Below are 22610 nucleotides of genomic sequence, written 5' to 3' on the forward strand. Positions count from 1 at the left end.
TAATTCTCCTGACCAGTCCACCAGGTACTGCTCGCACACAGCCAGCTTGGGTCCTTCCTCCTCAACTCTCTTGCCCACACTCAAGAGTCCCCAGGGCCTCCCCCATTCCAGAGAGTTCTCAGAAACCTGAGTCTCCAGTGTTTCCCGGGCACTCGCTATATGTCCTGGTGTCCTACGTGACAGGGTTACGAGGTTCCAGCCATCACCACCGCCGTGTGTTCTCACATGAGTGGCCTTGCTTTTCTGGCCTCAGTTTGCCCATCTGTGAGTGGGGTTGTCCTAAGGATTAACTAAAGCCAGAAGTGCCTGGTGTGTGTCTGCAGTCCTAGGCATGTGACACGATATTCATTCTGACTTGATCCTCTTCACTGATATTTTCATGCTCACCGAGAGCCTGTGCTTCCTGGGCAACCCCTGTGACAGGTGCCATATGGGAGGAGGAGGTCTGTGCAGCCTCCCAGGGGCTCAGGAAGGAGGTGATCCAGGCCAATGGGCCACCCAACTCTGTACCTGATCATCAGAATCCTTACCCAAGGTCAGGTTTGGGGACCAGCCTCCCTGCTGGGTGCTGCCACCTCTCTGCCCATGGAGATGGGTCCTGGGGGACTTCAAGCCACTGTGTGGCTGAGCTTCCTCCGCCCCTGAGTCCCTGTGTGGCCCAGGAAGGGACAGGTTGGGAGACTGCTGGGGACATTTGTCCATTTGGGGTTAGGGCAGGGACCAGGCCATCCCCACACCCTGTGAAATGTATATGCATGAAGATTTGTGGGGCATGGGCCCCAGACTTGGCTCTACAAGGGGCACACTCTCTGTCCCCTGACTCCTGCCCTTTCCACCCCCACTCCTTTCACTCTACCCCTCATCCTGGGTCTGCACTTGGCCACGCAACATGTTTGGATATGGCTCAGATGACATGGAAATAGTGACATGGAGTTTATTTTCAGGTTGTGCAGGACGGGGGTGGGGCCAGGGCCTCCAGAGACCCCCTGAGGCTCTGAGTTATCCACTCCAAGCCCTGTCAGTTCCAAGAGTCCCAGAAACTGGCCTTCAACCCACCTTTTCCTGCCACCAGGCACCCCGACTGACAGAAGCACAGGTTGACAAGCCTTGAGGACCTGCTATGCACAGGCCCCCGGAATGGCTCACACGGAGTCTCACAGGAGGCTTAGGAAGAGGGACCGCCTCCATCCATTTTACAGACCAGGAAACTGAGACACAGAGCGGTGAAGCCCTCAGCCACAGGCCCACAGCCAGGAGTCTGGGTCCAGGCCTCCAGGTGCGCCCATGGCCCTGGGCTGCTCTGAGCTCCGCACACACAGGTTTCAAATGCTCACAGCCCGGAAGGAGTCGCAGAGTCTGAGACTTGCACTATCAGCAGCATGGGGGTTACAGGACCCGGGTTCGAATCCTGGCTCTGATGCTCAATACTGGCCGTGGGACCCTTGGTGAGCCACTGCCCCTCTCTGGGCCTCGGTTTCCTCATCTGTAAAATGGACGGAGATGTTTAGAGAAACGTTGCCTGAGCTCTCCCCTCCCCTCCTGCCTATAACAGAATCTTATTCATTCTGGGCAGCTACATTTCCTTGTCTCCTCTGTATTGAAGTGTGACCACATGACTCTGTTCTGGCCAATGGGGTATAAGCAGAAGTGTCCCAAGGCCTCCCAGGAAAACTTCCAAAATCTCCTGAGAAGTCCTGGCCTCTGCCTTTCTCTCTGAGTGAGGAGGTAAAGGTTGGAGCCCTGGCAGCCATTTTGTGCCATGAGGCAACCTTGAGGACACAAGTCAGGGATGCTGTGAACTGAGAGAGAAACCAAGTTATACTGCTACTGTGGTTGAGCCTGGAGCTATCTCTACAAGAGTCCTCTTCCTGCTGTCTGACACTAGGTCTCTATCCTTGATCTTTGGGCTCACACCAGAGTGGAGTCCTTCCCCGAACCCCCTGGCCTGTGGCTCAGGATGCTGCGCATCTCATGCGTGACCTCTTCCCAGTGCCCCTCAGTGGCAGACAGTGTCCGGTGCATGCGAGATGCAGGCAGGCTGCCCTCCCGGCCTCCCCCTATGGCTGCAGGTGCTGTGGCAGTAACCATGGATCTGAGGGAGTCCCCAGGTTTTGGGCAGGATGAGTAGGGGGTCCAGTGATGGGTACCCTGCTGGGGCTGAGCCCTGGGGCTGGCCTTGGCGACTTCAGCAGGGCAGACAGGGTCGTCTTCAAAGTGCGGTGGGGACAGCTCATGGAGGCCACGGCGGGTGGCCCGGGCGGCCCGGAGTAGGGTGTGGGTCAGCGCCGCCACCAGGACCAGAGCACCCAAGCCAAGGATGGAGGCAGCTGCTGCACCCGTCTCGATCTCGAAGAGAAGCAGGGAGTAGATGGACAGTGCTGGGGAAGGAAACGGCTCTTATTCAATGTTTGTTCTCCAACCCCTGGGAGAGCTCCCCCAAATGGAGAGCAGTTATAGAAAATTGTACATTATGATAGGCACATAGACTAAATCATCGAACCCTTTCACACCCGACAAATACATCATCATCACATCTGTTTTACTATAAAATGGTAAATTGTGTGTTATGTGTACTTCACGATTGAAACAACTCAGATCTCAGGCTTTCTGAATTCCTGTGATTGACCTTGAGTGAATCACAGTCTCTCTCTGGCCTCAGTTTGCTGATCTGAGCAACAAGACAGTTGGCGGGGACTTCCCTGGTGGTCCGGTGGGTAAGACTCCGCCCTCCCAATGCAGAGGACCTGGGTTGCACCTCTGGTCAGGGAACTAGATTCCACATGCATCCCACAACTAAGGAGCCGCAACTAAAAATCCCTCATGCCGCAACTAAAAAGATCCCACATGCCACAACTAAGACCCAGCGCAGCCAAAATAAATAAATAAATTAAAAAAAATAAATCTTAAAAAACAAAAAAGACAGTTGGCGACCTGGCCTTGAGGACCTGTACTGGTTCTCTGTTGCCCTGTCCGATGTCCAGTTGGCACCACCATTCTTTTTGGTGGGAACTGTCCTGTGCACTGTAGGACATTTAGCAGCTTCTATCCACCAGATACCACTAGTACCCTCCCCCTGCCCTATCGTGACAACCAAAAATGTCTCCAGATGTTGATTGCCAAATGTTCCCTCAGGGGCAGAATCAGCCCCCATTGAGAAGTGCTGGTCCAGTCCCTACCCCTACCCTGGTCACTGGTCTAGAAGGACTGACCCACCACTCTGGCATCAGTGACATGTATGGTCCTAGGCCAATCAGAGCACTGCTTCCCCTGATTATAGTGATTGGTGCATGGCTATCACATGACCCAAGCTCAGCCAATCAGAGTCAGCCCTGGGACCTTTGCTTGGCCTATGAGGACAGGGTTATTTTCTAACTGCAGCCATTAGGGAATTGGTAGGAGAGAAGCCCAGAGCTGATGGAAGACTTCTTGGCACTTTGTGGGCTGTTTTAATGCTTTCTCCAGCTCTGTACTCTTGCTTTTGAAGATGCCACAATGCATCATGTCTGACATATTAAGGTGAGGCCAAGGACTTTTTTTGCTCTAAAAAAATTTTTTTTTAATATTTTTATTTATGTATTTATTTGGCTGTGCTGAGTCTTAGTTGCGGCATGTGAACTCTTAGTTGCAGCATGTGGGATCTAGTTCCCTGACCAGGGATCGAACCCAGGGCCCCTGTATTGGGAGCATGGAGTCTTAGCCACTGGACCACCAGGGAAGTCCCTGCTCTAAACATTTTTGAAAGATCTTTATAACTATTATTTTGGCTCTGGTTAGCAATGAATGAATGATTGGCTGGACATGCTCAGGAATTCTTGCTGAGTGAGGTCACCTATCCTCAAAAAGAATCTAAATGGGAGCTGAACAAATTCTTAATTTAATGCTTAATGAGGCTGACATAGTTACCTTTTATTGCCCTTTGTGAGTTTTCTTGTATTTTAGAATAAGAATATTTTATTCTCCAAGTCTCCAACATTTTTGTTGGCTTATGAAAAGGCTTGAGATCATAGGTATTGTGTTGAAAGCGCTTACAGAGACAGGCATCTTTCTCAGGGCACGGCAGGTGATGAGATGAAGTGAGAAGCATTTCTGAAGACCTCATTTGAGTGCCTGGATCCAGCCACACCTGAGGCCAGTGACCCCTGATCTTTTCAGATACACGAGTCACTCCATCCACTCTCCTTTTTAAAAAACCCACATCCAGAGCATTTTTGTTTGTTTGTTTGTTTTGTTTGTTTTTGGCCACGTGACACGTGGGATCTTAGTTCTTAGTTCCCTGACCAGGGATGAACCCACGCCCCCTGCAGTGGAAGCGCAGAGTCTTAACCTTTGGATCGCCAGGGAAGTTCCACACTTAATAAAATCCAGAGCATTTTATGAAGTCAAACAACAAGAGTTATGCAGAGTTCGCTGCACTGTACATACAAATTCCCACAATGAACCCTAGGCTCATATCTCATAAATAAATCTTTTAAATATATCTTGTAAACTTCTCTTTCTCTATTGTGGTACTAAGGAAAAATAGTAATAGCAAATCCCTTGTTTTTCAGTCAGCTGATTTTTTTTTCTTCCAGTGAAACAGGTTGTTTATAGGGCTGCCAAGGATCTAGGTATGATTCAGCGCTGAGTCTCCAGCACCAGCAACATATTTTTCAAGATTAGAACAAAATACAAGATGTCAGGAGTCTCTTTAAGAAAGGTGATGATTTGATTCCTTTACCAGCATGTGTGGGTGAAAGAATGTTGATCAAAGAAAAGTTATAAGTCGGGGAAGGAAAGACAGTGCAGTGTGTCCTTCTGGCACTCAGGTTATTAGTTTTTACTCTGCTTCATGTTTTGGGATTTAAAATTGCATATCTGGTTTATGAAGCGTATTTTTTTCCTTAAGCCCTTCTTGAGCTGGATTCAGATATTTGTGACCAAAACAGTTTTTGCTAAGGCCAACCTATGAAACACTATCTCCAGAAACCACCAAGGACTTGGAAAGTTTTGTTCAAACCAAATGTAGAAAGCTGATGAATCAGAAGTGTTATGAAGACAACTGCCATTTATGGAATCCCCACTGGGATCAGATGCCAGCCATGGGCTAAAGTGTCAGAGCCAAGAGTGAAACAGGCAGGCTGCCTCTGGAGCTGACCCCAGTTGTGGGGCTATTACCCCTGGTCACCCCAACCCAGGGCCCTACACCCCATGTTCTATCCTGAGCACATACCTGCTAAGTAGACGGAGACCCCACAACAGAAGAGGCCGAGGGCCACATGTCTGAGGAGGCGGCAGTCATAGAGAAACCAGTCAGACCTGGCAGGGAGGGGGGCAGGAAGAAAATGGGCTCAGGAGGCAGAGCTGGTGGAATAAGGCTGGGGAGGAGAGGTAGGGGGAGTGGTTCAGCTTTGGGGAACTGGAGATCTATGTGAGGACCTAGCCATCCACTCATCTATCCCCCCACTCATTCATCCTTTGCCATCCATCCATCCCCATAGATTATTCAACCATACAGCCATCCATCCATTTAATCATGCTTTGTTCATCCATCCACCCATTTATTTAAACATCCGTCATTATCCATTCATCCATTTGTCATCTGCCATTCATCCATCCATCCATCCATCCATCCATCCATCCATCCATCCCCCCCACCCATCCATCCATCGTCTATCTCCCAGTCACCATCCATCGAGCAAACCAACCATCTGTCCATTCATCCATCCACAGTCACTATCCATTCCATTCCCCTCCCCCGAAACCCATCCATATACATCAGTCCATTCGAACATCCGACACTAATGAAGCAGCTATTGTGTACGGACACTTGCTAAACATCTGACCTCCATTATTTTAAAGACCATAAGCTTATTTGGGGGTGAGAAAACTGAGGCTAATTTGTTATCAGTGACAATAGAAACAGAGATTCCCAAGAGCTGACATGGATTGAGGACTTAGTTTTGAGCCCAGCCCCATGCTAAGTGCTTCCGCTGTGTGCATGCCCTTCTCCAGTCCTGTGAGATCAGGAAAAGGAAGCTCTGAGAGCTTCCATCATCACTCACCTCCCACCAATACCATGGAAATGGCCTCCTCCCTGGTCTGCCTTCCAACTCCCCTCCTGACCCCTTTTCTGCACAGTGGCCAGAGTGGGTTCTTTCAAACTTAAGTCAGATCACATCCCTCCTGGCTCACAACTCTCTCAGTCAGAGTAAACCCAAGGTCTTCACCACAGCACAGGAAGCGCTGTATAATCCAGTACCTCTTGGACTTCCTTGGTTGTCCAGTGGTTAAGACTCTGTGCTTCCACTGCAGGGGGTGGGGGCAAGTTCAATCCCTGGTTGGGGAACTAAGAGCACGCATGCCACAGGATGCGGAAAAAAAAAAAAAATCCAGTACCTCTCACTTCCTGGCCCTCATCTTCCTCATGTACCCTCCAGCCACGCCAATCACCTCTATCACCTTCTAACACCCTAAGCTCATTCCTGCTCCAGGGCCTTTGCACATGCTGTTCCCTCTGCCTGGATCACAGTCCCCCAGATCTTCTGCCTCCTTTCCTCATTCAAGTCTCAACACAGGCCTCCCCTGATGGTCCCATCTCATTCCCCACCCTGTCCTCCTGCCCCACATCACCCCATTTTCATCCATTTCCGGCATTCATCATCATTTGACATTACTGATCTGTTTTGTATCTTCATTATCTGTGTCCCCATGAAGGTGGGTCCAGGTCCTCCTGGTTCCTGCTGGGTCGCCAATACCCAATGCCGGGCTCAGCCCCCGGCAGGTGCCCAACACATATTTGTCAACTGGCAGAACGCATGCTTTTCAGCACCCCTTGAACTATCAGATGGAGGGTGCACAGTTTGGATGGGATCAAATGGTGGAATTTCCCATCCGCTCAAATCCATGGAATCCTGGACAAGGATCCCAGCTCCCCTCCCCCAGCGTCCTGGAAGGAAACACTCAGATATGGGACAGCCAAGTCCTTGGCTCAAGGAAGGTTCCTCACTCCACATGCACCCCCCGGCCACCCTGTCCAGTGCCCATATCTCCGAGCTCAGGTGCCTGACAAGGAACCCCACCCAGGGCCAGGGCACATGTTCTGGCTCTACCAGATTCAAGTTCAAATCCAGCCCACCCCCTTCCAATCCTGGCAGCCTAGAGAGAGCAGACTCTTTTTAACACACTGTTAAAAAGGGAGATAATAACAGCACCAGCCACCCAGGGGGCTTCACTGTGTTAATCCACATTAAGTGGGGGGCACCTAGAGCTTAGGTTCCATAAATGACAAACACTATCAACACTGGGGCTAACTGACCCCAGGCCCTCTCTGAGCCTGTTTCCACATCTTTGAAAAGGGGGTCCCAGCTGTAGTTGTACCTGCTGTAAATTTTCAACAAATATAGGATGGAGGGAGGGATGGATGGAGAGAAGGAGAGAGAGAGAGGGAGGGAGGGATGGAAGAAAGGAGGAAGGGAAAGATGGATGGAGGGGGTGAGGAAGGAAAGCTCTCCCCCAACCTGAGGCCCAGAGAAGGGCAGCGGCTCCCCCGGGCTTGTCCAGCCCCCAGCCGCGTAGAGGGGCCGGTCCTCCTACCTGCCGGGGCCCGGTCCCCGCGCCATCTCGGCGCCCAGGTGGCCGCAGAGCGCGGCGAGAAGCAGGCAGGTGAGACCCAGCACCAGGGCGAGCGCGGCGAGCGCGGCTGCCAGCGGCAGCAGCGCTCCGGCCGCGTCCTCCGGCAGCCCAGGGCCGGCGCCCAGCTCCGGGCCCAGCCCATCGATTCGCGGTCCTCGAAGTTCCGCGCGGCCCGCCTGCAGCTGGAACAGCAGCTGCGCGCCCAGCGCCGCCAGCACGGCCGCGGGGATGCCCAAAAGGATCATCGCGGCCAGCACCCGGCCGCCGTACGACCTGGCCATGGAGGGGTCCTGCGGGCCTAGGGGACAGTTGAGGAATCAAAGAGATTTTAGGGGGCAGGGGAGTTGAGGGGCGTCCGAGGGCCCTCGGCGGTCCAGAGGGGGTGGGGTCGCAGAGGGGTTGTTTCTGAATATTGTCGGGGCCGCAGAGGGCTCGGGATGCCAGTCGCGGTGAGGACAAGAAAGCTCTGGGAAAACTTGAGACAGAGTCTTTTCTTTCTCTGTGAGCGACAGCTCTTGGCCTCAGAGTTCTGGAGGGGCGTGGCCGGCGAGGGGCGGGGCGAAGAAGGGGCGGAGGCGGTCCCACGTGGGATAAGGGTGCAGTGGCGGGATCCAGAGAGCCTCACAGATCCGTAAACTCATTCAAGTACCCCCATTTTCCCCTCCCGCTGCCCCAAGCACCTGTTTCATTGCTGTCTTTTAAGAAAGAAAAGAAACTTGAACGAATTTTTAAATAATTCGCTCTGATATGTGGTCTCTACCCGCGGATCCGGCAATTGGCTGGAATGTCCCCTCTGCTCACCTTCTTTCAAGGCTTTTCAGAAACGTCAGCCACCTCAGAGAGGTCCTCCTGCATCCCCTCCCCAAGCAGCACACCTGTCCTTCGCTGCTAGCCTTTGTTCTTCCCACGACACATTTTGGGGGATATTATTTATTTTTAAGTTTTAAAAATTGAGGTGAAATTTACATGACATAAAATTAACCATTAGAAAGTGAACAATTCAGTGGTATTTAGTACATACACAACGTTGTGCAACCATCACCTCTACCTAGTTCTGGAATTTCCATTCCCCCCACCTCCCCCATTAGCAGTCACTTCCCACTCCCCCCTCTCTGCCCCTGGTAACCACAAATCAATCTACTTTCTGTCTCTAAGGATTTGTCTTTTCTGGACATTTCATATAAACAAAACCAGACAATATGTGGCCTGTTGTGTCTGGCTTCTTTCCCTGAGCATAAGGTTTTTAAGGCTCATCCATGTTGTAGCACGTGTCAGTGCTTCATTCCTTTTTTTTTTTTTAAACATCTTTATTAGAGTATAATTGCTTTACAATGGTGTGTCAGTTTCTGCTTTATAACAAAGTGAATCAGTTATACATATACAAATATCCCCTTCCCTCTTGCATCTCCCTCCCTCCCACCCTCCCTATCGCACCCCTCTAAGTGGTCACAAAGCACCGAGCTGATCTCCCTGTGCTATGCGGCTGCTTCCCACTAGCTATCTATTTTGTTTGGTAGTGTATATATGCCCATGCTTCATTCCTTTTTATGGCTGAATAACATTCCATTGTATGGGTGGACCACATTTACTTTACTCATTCATCTGTTGATGGACATTTGGGTTGTTTCCACCTTTTGTCGATTGTGAATAGTGCTGCTATGAACATGCACATACAACGATTTGTTTGAGTCCTGTTTTCATTTCTTTTGGGTCTGTACCTAGAGTGGAATGGCTGGGTTATATGGTAACTCTATATTTAACTTATTGGGGAACTGCCTATTTTCCACAGCAGTTGCACCATTTTACATTCCCACCAGTAGTGCACCAGGGTTCCAATTTCTTCATTTCCCTTCCAACACTTGTTATTTTCTGTTTTTGTTTTTGTTTTTTATAACCATTCTACAGGGTGTGAATGGGTATCTCATTGCAATTTCGATTTGCATTTCCATAATAACCACTGAAGTAGGGTGTCTTTTCATGCCCTTGTTGGCTATTTGTGCATCTTCTTTGGAGATATGTCTCTTCATATCCTTTGCTCATTTAGATTGTTTGTCTTCTTGCTTTCCTGTAGCACTGTGCATCTCTGGCATCGCACCATGTGCATTTTCCCACTATGTGTGGACCGGTAGTGGGGGAGGGGTGGCTGCTCCAGACCGCAGAATGTCTGCTTCAAGTGTCCACTGCTGTGTCCCCTTTGTGTCTGGGTCTGCACCTCGCACACAGTAGGCTCTTAATAAATGCTTGTTGCACGCATGAGTGAACGGATCGCTTTGTACTCCTGCTCTGTAATTCTTGCAAAGTTTGAAATATCAAAACTGAAAATGGTTTCAAAGTTAACGCATTCCTGATAGATCCAGAATATAAGAGTGAATGAGGTCGACATGGCCTCCTGCAAGCAGGGCTCTGTCTTAATGCATTTGGACCTGAAAGACAGCATAGTCATCACCTAGGCTTTACAGATGAGGAAACTGAGACACAGAGGGGTTGAGTAACTCCCTAGGTCACACAGCAAACACAGACAGCCTGGCTCCCACCCACTGCTTTATATTGCTTCACAGAAATGTTATAGATCCCACTGGTTTTGAATTTCCAGGTCTCTTCTCTAATTTGGGGAGTCATTTTTTTTTCAGATTTCGAAATTTTGGGGTCTTCTGGGAAACGTTTGTGGGCCTTGAGCCCTCAGCCCAGTGCCTGATGGGTAAAATGACCCCAGGGGAGAGAACAGGGTGACCCTTCAGCAACAGGTGGCTTCTTCCTTTGCTGTGTGGCTTTGGGTAAATCCCTTAACCTCTCTGGGCTTCCTCATCTGTAACAGGAATCAGTTCATTCATTCATTTATTCACTAGGCTTTGGTCCAACACACCCAGCCTTTTTCATCATCGCCAAAGTTAGAGTGAATTTTCCACGTTTTACAGGTAAGAAAAAGTCTCACATTGGGATAGCTGGGACTCAGTGATTCGTTTGGAACAGAGTTCTTGCTCTGTTCTGGGTGTTGGGGATACACAGATGTAAGATAGTGGCATTTATTCATTCGACAAACATTGATGAGGACCCGTGCCCCCCTGGCTCTGGGGACCCAGTGGTGACACAGGCAGGTCCAGCTTGCCCTTCTGGGGAGGAGGTGAAAACACACGCTAAACCAGCCAAATAAAGGGACAATTCCATGCAATGGCCAAAGGTCATTACAGCCCTCTCTTAGACGTCACAATTATTTGATGGAAGCTGGGGGGTAGTGTCACAGATACCAAGACCTGACACCCCCTTTGAATATGGGGGTGACTCTGGTTTGGAGGTGTCTGGCTTCAATTTGGAAATTTAACCCTGCAAGTTGGCAACACTCTGTAGGTGACACTCTGAGAGTGATCTTGTCTGCCTTGGCCAGGCGCCAAGCTGTCCCTTCCTCACCTTAGCTGTGACAAGCGGGAGTAGAGATGGGGATGGGAGGTTTGATCCCTATCTACCAGTAGGGAGACTCAGAGAGGGCCAGTGACCTGTCCACATCACACAGCCCGACAGGACAGGGAGTGGACTTCCCTACCTCACTGCCCAGGTGGCAAAACTTGGCCACTCTCATTCCGTGCTGGCTGAAATAATAGTAAAGATATTGATGGGTTGTGTGTCCTGTGGTTTGCTCTCGGGAAGGATGTTTTTTAACTTCTTTTAAAGGCTGTCGGTGAGCCAGCGACCTAAGAATTTAAGAGCCATTACCACACAGGGTTTAACACAACCATTTCACAGATAGGCCTAATTAAGGTCCACGAAGGGCAAGATGTGTCTGGAACCAGAGCAGGTGGCATCACCGACCTGAGCCTCAATTTCCTCACCTGGAGATTGGGGGTTAGGGGTGAGCAAGAAATGAGGCACTTGTCCAGTCCCTAGGCCTCTAGGGCCTCCCAAATCCCGGAGTCGCACCGCCCGCCTAGCACACCCTTTCCGGAGACTGGGAACAGGTGTGGATTGCACCTCATTTGCATGTTTGGCCCCGCCCCGAGGACGCACCTCCCGATATCGCCGCCAGGCGGCGCGAGAGGCAAAATGAAGAGGTTCGTGCGCGGAGCGAGCTTCGGCTCTGGGTCCTTGGCTGACCTGCCAGGTAGGACCTTGTCTTATTGTCATTTTCCAGAGGAAAGAAAGGAGGCTTAGAAAGGGGAGGTGACTGTCCTACAGTCACACAGCCGGGAAGGGGCTCCAGACTAGAGTTTTTGATTTCTATATTCTGCTGTCTCCCTCGTGAATCCCCAGGGTTCACCAGGGACAGGGAGACTCTGAGCCCTCGCTGAAGGTCCTGGACCCAGCGCACACGGCACCAAATATTGAACCGCATCCCGTGCAAACTACAAATCTGTTGTTAAAGGATTGCTGTAGTTTTGCGCATGAAGCATGTGAACAAGGCATTTAGTGCACGGTGGGCCGAGCGTTCTCAGAACGATCATTTGATTTTAGTTTGCATTTTCCCATTTGGGAACCTGTAACCACCCCACCTCCCCAAGTCTTAAAAATATTTCTAGAGGCCCTTGAAAAGGTCTCCCTGCTTCACCACCCCGGCCTGGAAGGCTCAGACATGCCGCTGGAGAACCAAGACAGGTCCTGGGCCTGCCAGGTCCTGGGCGGGGGGGTGGGGGTGGAGGGGGGCCTCACATAGAAACCTCCGTCATCGGCGCTGCGCTAGGTCTCACCCTCCACCTGTGGCGGGGGTGGCGGCGTCCGAACTAGCTCAGGTCCCGCCCTGCTTCTCCCCCGTTATCTCATTACACAGCCCCTCGCCCTCGCTCAATCCTGAAGGTGTGGAGGGTGGGCCGCAAAAAGACCCTTCCTGCTCCCCACTTCTCGGCCTTTACTCTGCATCCGGGGAGCTCAGAGCAGCTCCACCCTCACCGCCCCTCTGCTCCTCGGGCTGGGCTCAGAATAGAGACCGCCTCCCCAGCCCGCGGCTCCGGCCTGACGCTACGTCCCCTCCCTCCTCCTGGCCTGAACTCAGAACGGTCCCCTCCCCTCACCCCGCCCCCACTTCCCGCCCCGCTGGGGCTCATCAGAGATTCTGCTTGCTCTACCCGTCAGCCTTCCACCTTCGGGGCTCAGGACAGCCCCCCGGTCCCGCCCACTACCGGGAGGTGGTGGTGGGGGATGAGGGCTTATCACAGACTCGCCCCTGTCTGTCTGTTCTCTCCTACCGGGGGGTTCAGAACAGACCCCCCACCCCCCTAGCCCCACCCACGCTAGGGAGGGGGAAGGATTCCTCATAGACACGCCCCTCTCTGTTCTCTCCCACCAAAGGGATCAGAACAGCCCGCTTCCGCCCCGGCCCCGCCCCCGCCCTCCTCTTGGGGGTTTCATCATAGAACCCCCAGTCCGGTCCACCCCTCCAGGGGTCAGAACAGCCCCACGGCCCCGCCCTCGGCCCCGCCCTCCTGCCTGGGGCCACCCCCTCTACCCCGGCCTCGTACGCCCCGCGCAGCCGGGTCCACTCGGTACTTGCAGCGGCGCAGTGGTTCGGTGAGGCTCCGCGGCGCGGGGTCTTCCAGGTCCTCTGGCAGCAGGAAGCTGCGGTCCAGCACCTCGGCCGCCTCTTGCCAGTTGGCGAAGCAGGCAGGGCCCAGGCGCCGGATCTCGTCGGCCGCGTCGAGCGTGAGCACGTCCCCACTGGGCTTGAGCACCACGACCGCCGGCAGGCGCTCCACGGAGAACCGGCGCCCGAGGTCCCTGCGGGGCGGGCGGGTCAGTCCGGTCGGACCCTCGTCCTTGACCCTATGCTGAGGAGCCCCACATCCCTCCTCCCAGTACTTACTGAGCGCCTTCTGTGTGCACTGTCCCATGCCGGCCTCTGGGGATGCCCAGGAACCAGAACAGGCCAGGCCACGCTGGCCTCCGGGCTTTGGCTCCAACACCCCAGACATGCTCCCACCACAGGGCCTTTGCACTGGCCATGTCCTCTGCCTGGAGCACTCTCCCCCGACATCTGCGGATTAAGACCCTGTATGCTGCAGACACCTAACCTTAAATCTCAACGCCTCTCTTCCTCTCTGCTGATGCGTGGCTCTCAGCATCCAACACACTGCATAGTTTATTTCTCCTGTTTGTCATTTTCTCCCACAATAGAAAGTTGCTTCACTAGGGCACGGATTTCTGTCCCTATTCACGAGTGTCCCCGGTGCTGAAACAGTGCCGGGCACAGAGTAGATGCTCAGGAAATGTGTGTGGGATGAATGAGTAAATACTGACAGATTCCATAAAGAGATACTAAACTGGGTAAAGGACTTATGGTCAGAGAGGATCTCTCTAAGGAGGTGACCCTGGAGCTGAAATCTGCAGGAAGAGGAAGGGGAGAACTGGGGAAAGTTTTCCCATGCAGAGTGCACAGCTGGTGCAAAAGCCTGAAGGTCAGAGGGAGATTGGAGTGCAGCATTGATCATAAAGGCCCTGCAGGGCCATGGTAAGGAGTTTTTGATTTTGTTTTCTGTATGAGAGAGCGCCAGTGAAAAGCCATCCACAGGAGACCCCCCCCCCCCAGACCAAATCTCCCATCTAGGCCAAAACCCCACACAGTCATCATGGAGTCAAGTAGGCTACCAGCCTGGGCCCATCACCCATGATTCTTAACTTCCACCCACGGGGTTCTTGGGTGGCCCTTTTCCAGGCCTCCATACAGAGACACACAGTATTGATACTTGCAAAATCCCACAGGAGTAGGTTGCCAGACTTAGCAACTAGAAATACAGGACACCCTGTGTGAATGAATTTGAACTTCATGTAAACAACAAATAACTTTTTATAAGTATGTCCCTGCATTATGTGGGACATAGTTATACTCAAATTTCTTAATTGTTTACATGAAATTTATATTCAACTTGGTGTCCTGTATTTTATCTGGCAACCCTGTGTGTGGGAGGGGTGGGGGATGGGGACTCGCTCACTCTGTCTGGATACTTGCCTGGGTGAAGGTTTTGTTGAGAGGACCCTGCCTCAAACAAGGTCAATGTTTGGCTATGATGCCCTTACAGCTGGCATTTCTTCCCCCAGGGGAGGGAAATGTTCACCATTTGGGGAAAAGCACCTCCTCAGCTGCAGAAGGCTGTGGGAGTGAGCAAGTGTGCCAACTCTGATAATGTTGGGTAGGGATGAAGGTCTCCATGACCAGAAACTTCTAAGTTTTGTAACAAAATTGATGACATGAGTAAAATGTCACAAAGTCTGCAACTCACTTTGAAATGGTTCAGCACAAACTCCACGTGCATGGAGATAAAGCAAATGGCAAAAATGCCCAAGGGTTTCATTGTGTGCTCCTTCCAACTTTTTGGTATCTTTGAAATTTTTCTTTTCTTTTTTTTTTCCTTTGCCCATGCCACACGGCTTGCAGGAAACTTTTCATAGTGAAAAATTGGGGTTTAAAAAGAATGAGGGACTTCCCTGGTGGCGCAGTGGTTAAGAATCTGCCTACCAATGCAGGGGACACGGGTTCAAGCCCTGGTCCGAGAAGATTCCATATGCCGCGGAGCAGCTAAGCCCGTGCGCCACGACTACTGAGCCTGTGCTCTAGAGCCCGCGAGCCACAACTACTGAGCCTGCATGCCACAACTACTGAAGCCCACGCGCCTAGAGCCTGTGCTCCAACACAAGAGAAGCCACCGCGATGAGAAGCCCGGGCACTAAAACAAAGAGTAGCTCCCTGCTCGCTGCAGCTAGAGAAAACCCACGCACAGCCAGAAAAACCCAACACAGCCAAAAATAAGTAAATAAAATATAAATAAATTTATAAAATAAATAAATAAAAAGAATGAAAGTCTCACTGTTGAAAAGGGGAAAGTTTGCAAATAGCCATAAACGATCACACTGTTTATTGGGCAGCTCCTTGGACAGCTTGAACTCAACCACCTCTCTCTCTCAGCTCCAGTGCCCTCCATGGCTCCCAGCTACTCTGAGGATCACATCCACACTCATTAGGTGGCATTTGGGGCGCTGCTCCACATGCTGCCTTCTTACTCCTGGTATTACTGTTCCCTGAATTGGCTGTTCTTTCTCTGAAATCCTCCGAGCCTTTGGGTTATGTCCTCTGCCTGGAAACCCTTCCCTTTCCTCACTCTTTACCCTCCTATCCTCCTTGTCCTTGGTGGGGGTGTGGGGGGGGTGTCTCTCTTTAAAGCCATTTCCTCTGGGAAGCATCCCCTGACCCCCAAATCTCAGCAAGGTCTCCCCATGATATTTCCACATGACGTACTCCCTTTGTCCTTGGGAACTACTGCAGTTCGTTATTATGTATTTATTTGAGTGTTTGAGTCTTTGTTTCACATTTGTGCTCCCCCTTCCCAGGTTGTAAACTCCCCAGGGAGCTGGATGGAAATGGGCATATGTACCCCTCCCCCGCCCCTCCCCCCCCAGTTCTCTGTTCTGATTGGCCCACAGAGGGTGCTCATCAACTTCAAATGGAACAGATACATCAGTAAACAAATACTTCACTTTCAGCAGAAACAGCCCCTCCTCCAGGAAGCCCTCCCTGACCTCTCCTCTCACCTCACCTCCTCAGGTCATCCTCGAAGGGCAAGAAGAGCCACTTCTTGGGCATGTCCCTGAGGAACAGGTCCTGCTGCTCCTCTGTCGAGTCCTGGGACACGTACACCAGGGCCAGCTGGGCTGCCCGCAACACGTAGAACTCATCCGTGAGCTGCACAAAGAAGTCCCTGAGGATGGGTGCAAAGGCCTGGCACTTCGGGCACGAGCCGGCACCAAAGAACAGCAGCACCAGTCGGTTTTCCAGCCGGCGGCTGAGCTCAGCCTCTGTGTCCAGCTCATCCTGGTCACTGTTGTTTCGGATCAGGACACGGCCAGAGAACAGGCAGGCCATGGCAACCCTGGCTGGGTGCTGGGGACAGGGCGCAAGGACCTTGTGTGACCCTGAGCCCGCTGGCTGGCTGCTGTCCCAGGATTAGGAATTCTTAGGAGGCCAGTTTAGAACCTCGCTAATCTGCCTAACCTCGACCTGATTCTTTGCTGCCTCTGAGGGCAGGGGACCAGCTGCTCATGGGCCTGTCTCAGCAGACAGCTGCTAAGGCATTAAAAAAACAGACTGACATACTGGTGTGAAAATATTTTGTTAAATTGTGATGTAAAAAGATACGTGCCTGTTCATGAATGCATTCGGTAATCCTAAATCACAGGGCTCGACTAATTAATAACTGTTCTAAGTCGATGTGAGCATAAATGGTATTTCAAGGTGTCCGCCTGCCATGACCAGGATGTCCTGTGAAATTATCTTTGATTTACACAGGTGACAAAGTCACAGAGCTGGCCAATATCTGCTTTGATAGGACATGAGAAAACATGCTAAATTACAGTTAGAAATTAATAAGAATAAACTTTTTTTTCTTCCCTTCTCCCTCCTGAATTGTCTGAACAGCCCACCTTAAGATTCCATGGTGAGTAAGGGTGAGAATCATGGTCACAATATTTTGCAGCCCTCTCCCACCAAGCGCTGGGAAATAGTTCTCCTCTCTTTGAAGCCAGGTTGGCTCCTAACTTGCTTTGACCGACAGAATGTGGTGGAAGGTGTGAGTTCGCAGGATAAGCCTTATTCTCACCTCCCACTTTCACTCTTTTGGAATGTGGCCTCCAGACGCCCCCATGTAAGGAAGCTGATCTAGCCCAGAGGTTGGCAAACTTTTTATGTAAAGGGCCAGGGAGTAAATGTTTTTGACATTTTAGGCCATAGAGTCTCTGCTACAACTTTGAATTCTCTTATTGTGCAAAAGCATCTCTAGACAATATGTAAATTCATTTATGTGTCTGGGCTCCAATAAAACTCTATGTACAGACACTGAAATTTGAATTTCATAGGATTTTCATATGTCGTGAGACATCAATCTTTCGATTTTGTTTCCAACCGTTTAAAAATGTAAAAACCATTCTTAGCCCACAGTGAGCAGGATTTGGCCTGCGACCCGTTCTAGCCTATTGTTTGAGAGGCCACATGGAAGAGAGCTAGATGCCCAGCCAACAGCTAGCACCAACTGCCACACATGTGATCTTCCAGCCCAGCCACTGACAGAATGTAGCACAGTGACTGTGCCAGGTGAGACCAGCAGAGGGACCGCCCAGGTGTTACCGACCAGGGTTCTTGGCCTCCTTAATCAATAGAAATTGATCAGAGGCCAGACAAGAAGTTCAGGCAAGGCTTTATTGGGGCCCCTGCTGCAGGCCCCTACTTGCAGAACAAGTAACAGTTTCCCTCGTTGGCTTGCTTGCTGAAGCGGGGCCGAGCTGGTTCCTTATATGGGGTGAGGGGAGGGGTGTGTCCAGGGGCTGGGCCGGAGGGGTGGCTTAGGTTGTTTGCCCACCCCTCTGGTGGGGTTGTGTGCAGGGCGCATGCGCAGTACCCTGCTTTTGCTCCCAGCTCTTCAGAAGTGGCAGTTGGGGTTGTTTGATCTTTTTGTATCTTGTTGTCCATAGTTTGCCCCAACTGTGCGTGCAAGCAGTTCTTTTTAGTCCCTTATAGTTTCTTTATATTAATATCTTGTTGCTTGAGGAGACTGTTGTCCAGGTGCAAGCACTGCAGCAAAGGGTCCCAGGTCCCAGGTCCCAGCCTGTCTCACAGGCAACCCATGGGATCCTGAGAAATAGTTGATTAGCCTTGTATGAAGCCACTCAGTTTGGGGTGATTTGTTATACAGCGGTAGGTAACCAGAACACCAGGTCTTGAGGACTTTTCTGGACCTAGGGAGACGTGAGAGACAGAAAGAAACTTAATATTGGCTTTAAACAATGAAAAAGAAAACCACAAAATCCTCATCCTCAAGAGTTTAACCTACCTTGTCAAGGCTTTGTGACTGGGCCCATCCCTGATGGGTCCGCCTTTCATTCTGATAGGGATAGAGTAAGATACTTACACAGCTAGAAATCCCACTAGGGGAAGATAGATAAGAGAGGGACTTCAGGAGATCACCATCAACTAGACACCAACCAGGAAATGCCCAGGTCATCTGGCAGCTAAACAACAATCAGAACGTTTTGAAACTAAACAGACTTACTTGGGCCCCTACCATGGAAAAAATGGATACAAGACCTGCATTTGGCTTTGTGAGCTCTGTAACATAACCTGCCCTGAAAAACGGCATACCTGCAGGTAGCTTACAGAAGAATATGGGGGAAAGGTGAAAGAAACTAGGGGAAAGGTGACATTACACTGAAATCTGAGATGAATTACCATATTTTAGTATATGTTACCACCTTTTTACTAATACATTGGGTTGGCCAAAAAGTTCGTTCTGATTTTTCTGTAAGAGGCTATGGAAAGACCCGAACGAACTGTTTGGCCAACCCAATACATATGATTTAAGTAGCGCTATGACAGTCCCAGTTAGACCACACAAGCTTAAAGGAGCAGCTAATGAGGTAAGCCTTGACATCTACCCAAGAATGAGGAAGAAGGGGGTCTTCTTCCCTCCCTGCTTTTTCTTTGATTAGGAAGATGTAGCCCCCTTTGTTCTCAGGACAGCAGAGCTCTCTTGCCTGCCTGCTTGTATCCTTCACAAGAGTCCTATACTATTAAATCCACTTCTTGGGACTTCCCTGGTGGTCCAGTGGGTAAGACTCCGCACTCCCAATGCAGGGGGCGTGGGTTCGATCCCTGGTCGGGGAACTAGATCCCACATGGATGCCGCAACAAAGACTGGCGCAGCCAAAAAAAAAAAAAAAAAAAAAACCCACTTCTTACCTATCATTTTGCCTCTCATTGAATTCTCTCTGCACCAAGACACAAGAACTGGAACTTCAGTAAGCCCTGAGACCAGGCGTGAAGTTTCAGCTGGGAGATTGTGGGTTCAAGTCCCATCTGCCAGAGATTGTGGGTTGGAGTCCCATCTGAGGTGTGCGGTTTCAATTCCGTTTAAAATTTCCTGGTTAGATTTTCCTCTCTCTGCCAGAACCATGGGAAGTCCCAAATTATTGTGAATTCAAGAGATTACTGAGAGCAAAATTATCTCAACAGTGGAGAACTCTTCTAAGATGTTTACAAGGTATGAAAATAAAGGGAAACCTCACAAAAATGGAGCTGGGAGGCCAGAGAGGGCGCTCTCATGCAGTATTACTCAAGGTCAATTACAGGAAGAACTGTCAATTACAGGCCCCAGCAGAAGAATCATCAATAGGAAGGAATCACCAATTACAGGCACCAAAAGAAAGGATGTATATTGCATCTCCTACAAGAAATCAACTACCCCAGGAACTCAGCCAATGAGAAACTCTCATCACCCTGAACACTCACTTTTCTCCAGTGGATTTTCCTTCCAAACAATGCCTCTCAACTTCCTCCTTTTTCTTTTTAAGTACATTTTTTTTAAATTTAACTTTTTATTTATTTTTGGCTGCGTTGGGTCTTCGTTGCTGCGTGCGGGCTTTCTCTAGTTGCGGCGAGTGGGGGCTACTCTTCGTTGCGATGGGTGGGCTTCTCATTGCGGTGGCTTCTCTTGTTGAGGAGCACAGGCTCTAGGCACACAGGGTCAGTAGTTGTGGCTCGTGGGCTCTAGAGCGCAGGCTCAGTAGTTGTGGCACACGGGCTTAGTTGCTCCGCGGCATGTGGGATATTCCCGGACCAGGGCTCGAACCCGTGTCCCCTGCATTGGCAGGTGGATTCTTAACCACTGCGCCACCAGGGAAGTCCCCTCCTTTTTCTTTATAAAATAACGTTCCTCTCCTTTTTGTTGTCGTTGTTGTTGTTGGACTTGTCTATGGTTTTCGCTGTAGGTTGCTTGTCCTGAATTGCAATTCCATGCTATTTCCCCATAAACCCATCTTTGCTGGTAAAATAACTGTTTTATTTTTCAGGTCAACATAGGTGCCAGGCTTGTGTGCTCAGAACAGCCCTACAAGGTCTGTATGGTTTTACTCCCTTTTACAGGTGAAGCACAGAGCCTGGGAGAAGTCACCCAGCAAATGATGTCTGTCAGGCTGCAGAGTCCATTCCAACTTAACTGGGCCTTTCAGCTATCCCAGAATTTCCAAACTGTAGCCCCCTTGCAGTTGGGGCCAGGTCATTCTCTGTGGTGTGGGGCTGTCCTGAACATGGCAGAACATTTAGCAGTATCCCTAGCCTCTACTCACTAGATGCCATAACACCCCTATCCCCACCACACCTGGTCCCACGTTGTAACAAATAAAAATGTCTCCAGGTGTCACCAAGTGTCCAAAGGAGCAGGATTGCCCCCTAGATGATAATCACCGCTCTAACTGGTTACCCTGCTTATATTGGGTTGACTGGTGGCCCTTAAAGAGATATATCCAAGCCCTAACCCCCAGAACCTGTGACTGTGACCTTATTTGGAAAAGAGTCTTTGCAGATGTAATTAAATTAAGGATCTCAAGATGAGATCATCCTGGATTATCTAGGTAGGTCCTAAATCCAATGACAAGTGTCCTTATAAGAGGCAGAAGAGGAGAGGACACAGACACACAGGGAGAAGGCCATGTGAAGATAGAGGCAGAGATTGGAGTGATATGGCCAGAAGTCAAGGAATGCCTGGAGCCACCAGAAGTTGGACGAGGCAGGGAAGGGTCCCTGGAACTTTCAGAGGGAATGAGGCTGTTGACACTTTGATTTCTGACTCCTGGCTTCAGGAAGAACTGAGAGACAATACATTTCTGTTATTTTAAGCTACTCAGTTTGTGGTACTTTGGTATGGCAGCCCCAATAAACTAATACCCCTACTGTAGTGGGTACTTGAATTTGGTGCAGAGAAATGGCTCCCTCCCACACGGTGCTCATGTTCTTCTGATAGTGCAATTCCCATGCTTTGATCTTCCGGTTATTTTATTTCAACGTATGCTTCATTTCTCTTGTTCTTCCAGAAAGTTCCAAGAACTCCCTTTGCAGTGGCCTGCAGACCCATGTGGTCAGCCGGGGAAGGGAGATACCCATCATTCTGTGCCCCCCACCTACTGTGTGCTTGCTCACTCTCCAGATGAGAAGCCCCTTGTGAGCCTTTCTGCACAGTGCGCGGGAGGTGGGCGTTACCACCCAGAGGGCGACCAGTGTGCTGATGGGAGAGGTGACCTGCCCAAGGCCACCCAACTGGAGAGGCTCAGAGCCTGCTTTGGCCCTGAAAGCTGAGTTCTGTCCCCCTGTCCAGGCCTCAGTTTCCCCTCCTGTGAAACAGGGATAGGACCGTTCCTTAACCAGTCATCTGGAATCCCTGGGGACAGTTACGTTTTTGGAATTGGGAATTTTTCAGATCTTAGGAAGGTAACAGGGTGAAAGCTGCCATGTGTTGTGTGATGTCCCTGGGGGGTGTGGGGAAGCCCCCTATGTAAAGGGATAAATAAAGGATAAACAGGGGTAAAAAGGGATCATTGATCACTGAAAACAGCCAGGGTCAGTGCCGGGCAAGTGGTCCCTCCGCTGGAGTACTGGCACTACCTTAAAAAAAAGTTGGGTTTGCAGAGCCTTTCTGGGGATTTGGGGATTGCTGACTGAGAAGAGTATCTCCGTGCGTGGCATTTGGGATCTTAGTTCCCCGACCAGGGATGGAAACTGCGCCCCCTATAGTGGAAGCACAGAGTCTTAACCACTGGACCACCAGGGAAGTCCCACGTGTACTATTTAGTCAGGGCTCAGTAAACTTGGTAAGATGGAGGGAGGAAGAGAGAGAAGAAAGGGTGAAGGGGAGAAAGGGAGGGGAAGAAGAAAGAGGAAGAAGGGAGGAGGAAGGAAGGCAGGAGGATGGGGGAAGAAGGGGAAGAGGAGTAGTGGGGAGGAGGAAGGGGGGAAGGGGAAGGAGGAGTGGGTGGAGGAGGGGGAGAAGGTGAGCAAAGGGGGAAGTGGAGGAAGGCTAAGGGGGGGCCTTGAAGAGGCGAAGGAGAAGGGGGAGGGGGAGAGAGGGAGGAAGGGGGGAAGTAGGGGGAATCAGGGCAAGATGGAGAAGAGGGAGGAGAAGTTTAAGGAAGACTGAAAGGGGAGGAGGAGGGTGAGGAAGGGGAGCAAGCTCTCTGCCCACATTTGTGAATGAATGAATCTCAAC

The 22610-nt window shown here is 50.7% G+C and overlaps 2 protein-coding genes across 3 annotated transcripts; both read right to left on the bottom strand.

Annotated features, from left to right (window-relative positions):
• Positions 1 to 920: 920 nt before the first annotated feature.
• TMEM221 (transmembrane protein 221) lies at positions 921 to 9011 on the bottom strand. Of its 2 annotated transcripts, XM_082453390.1 has the most exons (4): positions 7573 to 9011; positions 5210 to 5295; positions 2148 to 2378; positions 921 to 1483 (listed from the first exon to the last, which is right to left on the bottom strand). In XM_082453390.1, exons 1-4 carry the CDS (start codon positions 7890 to 7892, stop codon positions 1422 to 1424), a joined length of 699 nt encoding a protein of 232 aa, XP_082309516.1. In that variant the 5' UTR covers positions 7893 to 9011; the 3' UTR covers positions 921 to 1421. The 2 variants fall into 2 exon arrangements, with proteins under 2 accessions (XP_082309516.1, XP_082309515.1); XM_082453389.1 differs by having other exon boundaries at positions 921 to 2378.
• Positions 9012 to 12959: 3948 nt separating this feature from the next.
• Positions 12960 to 22428, bottom strand: NXNL1 (nucleoredoxin like 1). Its single transcript, XM_082453402.1, has 3 exons — positions 18408 to 22428; positions 16122 to 18312; positions 12960 to 13311 (listed from the first exon to the last, which is right to left on the bottom strand). The coding sequence occupies exons 2-3, from the start codon at positions 16445 to 16447 to the stop codon at positions 12981 to 12983; spliced, it is 657 nt and encodes a 218-aa protein (XP_082309528.1). The 5' UTR covers positions 16448 to 18312; positions 18408 to 22428; the 3' UTR covers positions 12960 to 12980.
• Positions 22429 to 22610: the final 182 nt, after the last annotated feature.

Source organism: Balaenoptera physalus, assembly GCF_965194825.1.
Source record: "Balaenoptera physalus genome assembly, chromosome: 3".
In the NCBI taxonomy this organism is placed as follows: Eukaryota; Metazoa; Chordata; class Mammalia; order Artiodactyla; family Balaenopteridae; genus Balaenoptera; species Balaenoptera physalus.